We start from the raw sequence: 7,476 nt of genomic DNA, 5'->3' as shown, positions 1-7,476 counted from the left end.
GCCGCTCTCCCTAGCTTTGGGACCCTTCCTCGGCGTAACGTGTGGCCTTTGATATTCAACTCTCCTCTACCAGCAGAGGCTGCATGAGGGGGGGGCGGGCTCCCGCATTTCTGCTCGGCGGAGGGGTGAGTGACCGGCCCCGCCTCTTCCGGTCCTCGAAGCTTCGACCACCACCCGCACCCCAAATCCCAGAGGTTGGCCCGGGAGGAGGTAGTGAAAACCGAGTCTTTGTCTTAATTTTCCAAGTTTCTCTCTCAGCTTCAGGGACCTTTTTCTTCGGGGTGCAGAAGAGGGAAGGCAGAGCCTGAGTGTCTATCCAAGCAAAGGGTTCCCGGGGTGCAATTTCCTGGGGTATTTATGGGGAGACACAGAATTCACTTCCTGCTCTCAGGCCGCTCTGTTCCTGTCGCTTCTTTGGATGCCGGCCCTGCTGCCTGTACTCTCCCGCCTTCTGTTGCTACCCCGAGCCCTGCTGTCCATGGCTTCAGGAAGCCCCCCGTCCCAGCCCTCGCCGGCCTCGGGCTCCGCCTACGCTGCCGGCTCGGTCTCTGCAGCCTTTGTCACCTGCCCCAACGAGAAGGTCGCCAAGGAGATCGCCAGGTGGGGACCTCAGTGTGGAGCGAGGAAGGATGCTTAGGAAGGGAGAGTTGGAGGTGGGGGAGAAGAGTGCCCTCCCGCTGCTTCCTGCCTGTCTCTGGGCTGCCAGTGCAAAAATCCGGGTCACGGGGTCTCTAAATGGGGCTGTTTTTTCACCTTCAGGGCTGTGGTGGAGAAGCACCTGGCAGCCTGCGTCAACCTCATTCCTCAGATTACATCCATGTGAGTCATAGAAGTTGGGGGGTTAACCTATCTCTCGGGTCTGACTGGCAGTCATTTTTCCTTGGGGGAAATCTTTGCTGCCACAATGCTTTCTTCCTGACCTTTTCAGCTATGAGTGGAAAGGAAAGATTGAGGAGGACAGTGAAGTGCTGATGGTGAGAAACGTTCCCTCACCCAACAAAAACTTAATTCCCTGACCACTTACTTTGATCCCTGTCCCTCGTCTGAGATCCTGAAATCAATTTCACCCTTTGATTCAACTGTCTTTCCCCCTCTTAGATGATTAAAACCCAAAGTTCCTTGGTTCCAGCTTTGACAGATTTTGTCCGGTGAGAACTTTATGGGTAGAGGTGAGGGTGTGTCCTGTGGGGTGAGACTTGCTGGGCAGTCTAAGGGGGTGGACTCCTTCGGGTAAATCTTTGAGTGATCCCCCATCTTTTTCCCAGTTCTGTGCACCCTTACGAAGTGGCCGAGGTGATTGCATTGCCTGTGGAACAGGGGAACTCTCCGTACCTGCATTGGGTGCGCCAGGTTACAGGGTCAGTTCTTGAGTCCGGCACAGCCCCACCGTGATGAGCCTTTGTTTTTGCCACGTTCCCTTCATATACTTCAATGCCCCCTGCCTTCCAGGTGATGACTGGACCCTTAATAAAGCTTTAGTTCTGTCATTTTCCTTTTTCTTTGTCAAAAAGTGAATTTGGTTGGGAAGATCAGAAGTGCTTCTAGTCGCTTTGTTCTCGTCTTTCAGAATGACTCAGAGCTTCTAAGTTTATTTATCTTTATTTCAGTGATACAGAGCCCAGGATCCTTTATCATCCTCCCCTCCTCAGTCTCCGTCCCCAGGGGTTAAATAATTTTTAAAAATATTTAAAAAGCTGTAACAAAATAACATCAAAGGAAATGGGAAGAGGAATGGGGGAAGGGTCAGGAATCATGAAGGGAGTAGAGAAGAGAGAGCCTCTTCCCCAACCCCCCACCTGGATTCCAGCCTGGGCAGTAGGGCGAAGTACCCCCTACTGCCGCAGGTACATCCCAGCTGTAGGTGAGGTCAGAGGTCAGGGTATGAAAGTGCCGGTGTATGTGAATGGGGAAGTAAGTGGGCAGAGGCAGGCTGTTCAGAAGATGCCCCCTCCTCCCCACTCAACCAGGTACTGCACAGAGCCATCAGGCCGTACTCTCCGAGCAAGGACCCGGACAGGGTCCCCTCGGGACAGGTAGCCGACCCCACCTCGGACTCCTCCCCCAGTTCCAGGAGACAAACTACGGCACAGGGGAGAAGGGGGTGCTGAGCGTCTAGGAAGACCTGGGGAGGGGGCTGGGACTGAGGAAGATGAGGCAGTCATCGAGTGGGGGGCATTTTTAGGGAGGTCTGTGGGGAAACCAATGTGAAGTTCCAGGGGTGACCTAGGGAGAGAAGGCAGTTGTCAGTCCAGATGGAGATTAAGGACTGACCAGAAATGGACGCCATATGTGGATTAGAGAAACAAAAAAAACGGTTAGAGACCAAGGAACTTAAGAGCACAGAGGTGAAGAGGACAGAGGTATCACAGGTAAAGGAGTAGAATCTCACCTGTCTGGGGGTTCACCATCCCCAGAGGTCCCTGCGGTGCTGGCAGAGGGGTGGAAGGAAGCGAACATCCGGATGGGACTGCTGGGGTTGGGGGAGGGGGAAAGTCAGGACCCGAAGCAGGGGAACAGGACCCTCTCCCCTGAGAAGGGCAGAGCTCAAACACTACCCTCAAGGAACCTCTGTCCCCAGAATACTGGGAAGCAGACATTGGCTCTAAGTGTCTCTAGGAATAAAGAAGTGGGCAGCCAAGGGAGAGAGGGGAAAGAATTCTGGGTGAGAAAGTCCAGAAGATGTAGACAACTGGAAGAGAGGTTCCAAGGGAGTACACCTGGCTGGAGGCAGGAGGTGCACTGACCTGGGCAGGCAGCGGGCATCTGTGGGCCGGAAGTTGTAGCCGCTGCTGCCCTGGTAACTCTGGTTAGGGCTGGAGGGTGGTGGAGACACTGAGGCCTAGAAGGAGCAAAGGACTGAGAGATAATCCTTGATTTCTTCCCACACCACCATTTGCCCCACGGGGTGCCCCTGCCCTTGTACCTGCAGTGCCCTCTGCAGACGAGCCCGCTCCCTCTGCTCCCGGGGCTCGGGCTGGTTGCGCACTGCTGAGGGTGGCCCCAGCTCCTCCATTTTCCCCTTCTGCCGCCTCCTCAGGGGCTCTGGCTCCGGCCTCCGGCGCTTCCCCAGGGGACGTGAGACCCCTCCCCCAGGGCCCTGCCCTGAAGGGAAGCTGTAAGAGGCCTCCTTATCCCCCCAGCCCCCTCCCGGACACCCCAAGACCTCCCCGACTCCATACATACACCCTGAGAACTTCCCCATCCCCCCTGGACCAGTGACCTGGTGGGGGCTCCATCTCCAGTAGGGGCCTCCACAGGGGGAGGGATCCGAGCATGGAGACCAAACAAGCATTTCCTCTTCTTAATCTCCCTCCCTGAAATGAAACTGGGGTAAGGGGAGAAATGATATAAGATCAGTGCCATAGAAAAGGGACCCTCCGATGCCATTACTCAGTCCTTTTCAGAGGTGATCTTCCAGGTGGGCTGCAGCCCCTCCCCTCCCAGGCTGCCATCTCTTTTTGAGCCTCCCTCCAACTCACCGGTCCTTGTGGCTATTGAGAGCAGAGAGGAGCCTGGAAGAACGTTCTCCCTTGGGGGTGTCTGAGAGCTGGGGGAGGGGAAGGAAAGTGGGGTCAGGGGAGCAGTGATTCCCTCCCTCCCCCTTTTTTCCACATCTCCCTGGTCCACCCTGACCCCTGCACTACCCCTTACCTCCCCAAGGAGCAAACTGTCCCAATTCTCAGAGGTGAAGGGGAGGATCTCACGGTCAAAATCAAAGTATTTTTTCTTACAGCAAACGCTGAGGTGGTAGAGGACAAGATGAGCCACGTCCACCCTGGAGAAACATTAACTTGTCAAGGTGGTAGAAGAGTTACAAAACCCAGGGGGTGTCCCAAGGCAGGGGGCTGGGGCCTATAAGGTGAAAAACTGGGGGTGTTGAGGGAGGAGTTACGCTGAGGTCGTGCCCCATCCAGCTCACCAGCGAAGCTGTAGCCTCCGGACCTTCTCAGGGCCCCCCCGACACACACAGCATTCAAACTCATAGAACCTGGACATGGGCAAGAGGGAGAAAAATACTTTTTACAGGAAAACTACACCATGCTGGGGTGGGGGGGACTCCCAAGCAAGGACCGGGCCAACAGGTAAGCAAAGCTGCAGAGGTTGGGAAGAGACCAGGTCTGGGATGGGAGGGTGGGGGACGGAGGTGATGGGAGCAGAGCTCTTGGAGAGCCCAGCCAGGCTCACCTGTCCCCGTAGAGGAGGGGCTTGCTCAGACACTGGGTGCAGGCCTCATGGAACCACTGTAGGCAGCTCCTGCACTGCAGCATCTTCAGATTCCACCTGAGGGGAAACACAGGACCAGTGACCCCAAATACCCCTCCTTAACTGCCCCAGCTCACCACCTTCTCCCACACCTTCAACACTCCAGCCAGCCACCCTGTTCTTTCTCCTTCATTCCCTGCATCCACCACCGCCCCCCACAACTTATTCCCTAACCCCCGCCCCTCACTACTCACTCCCCAGGGCCACCACAGTAACAGTAGCTCTGCTGCCGGTTGCTCAGATGCCCGGCGTCCCAGTCCAACCCCTTTAGTCCGTACGGCAGGGAGAGCTTCATGCCCAGCATGGCCCGGGCATAGGGGCCCTTCTTCAGCGCACCTCCCCTCTGCAGGTGGAACAGGCAAGCGGCCTCAGAGGTGGGGGAAGAAAGGACTCGAGAGAGGCTGGGGGTGGGAGGCTCCCACAGGAAGGTGCCTTTACCTTGGTAGCGATGGCAAAGACGCACTGGCGGCAGACCCAGGACGTGCCCTCTCCCTCTCCAGGGGCTGGGGCCCTTGGAACGTGGCAGTCCTGGTGATAAGCTGAATAATGATAATATTGATAGACCACTCATTGCATTGCATACCTGTCTGCACTAGGTGTTGGGACAGGAAGAGTCTTACCCATCTCATTTCATTCTTGACTGTGGTCCTGCTGGGGTGGGCGTGTTACCTTTATTTTAATAGCAGGTGAGGCAGCTGTGGCTATTAAAAGTTTAGGGACTTGCCCAAGGTCACATGGGTAGAAAAGGGTGTATCTGAACTACTTTCTGCCTGCAGAGTTCACATGTCCCATCCCATGTTTGCCACTCCCTGTGTGGGAAGGGAGTGAGGTTACAGTGTTGAGGAGATGGGCCAGAGCAGTGACTTGGGGACTCAGGCCAGGACAGGTGGTATAAGGACCAGTGCTAGAGGGAAGGGTGAGAGGCAGCCTGGAAGGCCCAGGGCAAGCTGGACCATTCAGCTGTCCCGCTCTCTCACCGTGGCGACACTTCTCACAGCTGACCAGCCGGTTCCCAGGGACCACAGTCTCAGAGCGACATACACAGCAGAGGAGTTCCTCCCCAGGGAGGGCAGCTGTGAAGAATACAGTGTCAGAAGGCCTGTCCTTAAGCCCTTTCTGCCCCCCATACCAGGTTTCTCTTTTCCACGGGATGCACACCCTCAGGCCTCTCACCAGGGCTGATGTCTTTCCATAGAACCAGAAACTGGGAATCATCCTCAAACTGGACCAGACACACCTCCCGAGCACTGTCCACCTGGAATGGGTGGGCACAGAAGATCAAATGGAAGTCAGAACTAGATAAGGGAAATGAGAAAAGGTGACAAGTCAGAGATCAAAGATCTTACCTTTTTGATGGTCCCCAAGTATAGCAGCCCATCTGTCCATCTGGCCAGCACATCTTGACCCTCCCAAAGTCGAGGCCTGGAGCCTGAGGTGGGAGCAGGGGAAGCTGGGTCCCAAAGTGGGGGGGCACCAGAGCGGCTCAGCCGGGGGGGCTGTGCCATTGCATCCTGGGGGGGCCTAGCTAGAAGTGGGATGGGAGGAGAAAGTTATGAATATTGAGGAACTGGTCCCCATTTTCTTTGCCTATTTTTCTGTCAAGGACTCAAGCAGGTGTGCCTCCAGTCTCCATTTCCCTGAGACACCTGGATGGGAAACCACTGGGCCCCCCTCCCGAGCTTCTTGACTCCAACTCTCCCAACACAGTCACCACTGGCTCTCTTCTCCCTACCCCCCCTACCAACCTAGTTCTCTAGTTTCCCAGCTTCCAGAGCTCCCCTGGGATGTTATATGCTGGCCTTGAGATTTTAGCAGAAATGATGGTTGCAGAGGCAAAGGTTACCACTCAATTTCTACTACCACCTTCTATTGCTGTTTAGAGGGATCATAATTGGGGTACTGTTTCCCAGAGATGTGTTTTAGGAGCTTTTTCTGGATATGTTTTCCAGAGTGGAAACGGTTGCCTCCGGGGCCCGCGTGTCTCATTCAGAACAATCATCTTGATGCCAGGTTATGTCAGGTTACCCTTAAATTCGGGGCTCCCGCCCCCGGGTTAGATAACTTCCCTGAGTGCCCCGGGAGGGGGGCGTGTCCCAGTCTCGGTCTCTACTCCCCATGACGGCGAATCCGAGAGGGGACTTGAGTCGGCCCGACCCGACCCGATGCCCGGGCGGCGCGGCTCTCCCGCCCGCGCCCTGCGCGCCGACCCCCGGCTCCCTGCCCCCCTCCCACGGGCGCCTCCCGCCGCCTCCTTACCAGTGACAGCTGGGGCCGCCGGGAGCCGGGCAGAGGCGGACGTGGGAGACCGAGGCGAACCCCCCGCGCGGGGAGGGCACGTCTGGGCGTCGGGGGGCGTGCAGGCAGAGACCGGGGGGTCCCCAGGCCCAGCCCCTCAGTCCCGGCGGCTCTGGGGCGTATGACGCAGCAGCCAAAGCAGCGGCAGCGGCAGGAGGAGGAGGCGGCGGGGGGAAGGAGGGGAGGGGAGGGGAGAAGAGGGGAGGAAAGGGAAGGGAAGGGGAGGGGAGGGGAGGGACAAACCGGCTCGGGGGGAGGATGGTGGGAGGGGAGGACTGGGGGGAAGGAGGAGCCGGGGGTAGGGGGGCGGGCCCCACCTCACCCCACCTCCCTCACCTCCAACAGGCCTGGAGGGTGCAGAGCAAGCGACGCCTTCTCCGCGGATGGAGCGGGCAGACTGTCGGACCCGGCGAGAGAGGGAATCCCCGCAGCCCCATCCTCCAAAGGGAGACCTGCCCTCGGGGCAGGAGGAAATTCCCCCTGCCGGCCTCCGGCCGGGCCCTCACCCCATGCCACATCCGTTAACTGCCCCCCCAACCTTCAGTGTCATTCCAAGTCCCACCCCCCAGCCCCAGTTCACGACCCCGCCCTCCACTCACCCTCTCACTGCCCCCGCCACGCCCTCCTCCCTCGAGTGCCCCGCCCTCCCCCCGCCTTTGCCCCGGCCCCGCCCTCGCTGTGCCTAGCTGCCCCCCCGCCCACCGTCGCCGTGCTTCTGCGCACGCGTGACCCCTCCCGCGCGCGCGGCACCTGGGAGGACCCAGCCCCTCCTTTACGGGGCGGTGGCCCTCGGCAGTTGGCGCGAGGGAGTCGGGGCTTGCGTCCCGCCCCGCACTTCTAAGGCGGGTCCATGGACCGGGAGGGCTAGTACCGAGGCGGTGACGCCGCCGAGAGCCAGCCAATGGGCAGCGGGCGGGG

General features: G+C 58.3%; 2 protein-coding genes across 4 annotated transcripts; one reads left to right on the top strand and one right to left on the bottom strand.

The window, feature by feature from the left end:
• The first annotated feature begins 83 nt into the window (after positions 1–83).
• On the top strand, positions 84–1,483 carry CUTA (cutA divalent cation tolerance homolog). Of its 2 annotated transcripts, XM_007460838.1 has the most exons (6): positions 84–125; positions 392–600; positions 760–819; positions 929–974; positions 1,099–1,148; positions 1,266–1,392. In XM_007460838.1, the coding sequence occupies exons 1-6, from the start codon at positions 84–86 to the stop codon at positions 1,390–1,392; spliced, it is 534 nt and encodes a 177-aa protein (XP_007460900.1). The 2 variants fall into 2 exon arrangements, with proteins under 2 accessions (XP_007460900.1, XP_007460901.1); XM_007460839.1 differs by lacking the exon at positions 84–125 and having other exon boundaries at positions 173–600; positions 1,266–1,483.
• A 90-nt stretch (positions 1,484–1,573) lies between these two features.
• On the bottom strand, positions 1,574–6,730 carry PHF1 (PHD finger protein 1). Of its 2 annotated transcripts, XM_007460836.1 has the most exons (15): positions 6,520–6,730; positions 5,610–5,784; positions 5,437–5,518; positions 5,241–5,336; positions 4,702–4,802; positions 4,458–4,606; positions 4,186–4,281; positions 3,920–3,988; positions 3,652–3,775; positions 3,480–3,547; positions 3,221–3,325; positions 2,924–3,113; positions 2,745–2,839; positions 2,390–2,470; positions 1,574–2,223 (listed from the first exon to the last, which is right to left on the bottom strand). In XM_007460836.1, exons 2-15 carry the CDS (start codon positions 5,766–5,768, stop codon positions 1,935–1,937), a joined length of 1,704 nt encoding a protein of 567 aa, XP_007460898.1. In that variant the 5' UTR covers positions 5,769–5,784; positions 6,520–6,730; the 3' UTR covers positions 1,574–1,934. The 2 variants fall into 2 exon arrangements, with proteins under 2 accessions (XP_007460898.1, XP_007460899.1); XM_007460837.1 differs by lacking the exon at positions 2,745–2,839 and having other exon boundaries at positions 2,924–3,102.
• Positions 6,731–7,476: the final 746 nt, after the last annotated feature.

This window comes from Lipotes vexillifer, unplaced genomic scaffold, assembly GCF_000442215.2.
Source record: "Lipotes vexillifer unplaced genomic scaffold, Lipotes_vexillifer_v1.1 scaffold921, whole genome shotgun sequence".
NCBI lineage: Eukaryota > Metazoa > Chordata > Mammalia > Artiodactyla > Lipotidae > Lipotes > Lipotes vexillifer.
Note: the sequence above shows the minus strand (reverse complement) of the source record. Positions and strands in the feature narration are given on the sequence as shown.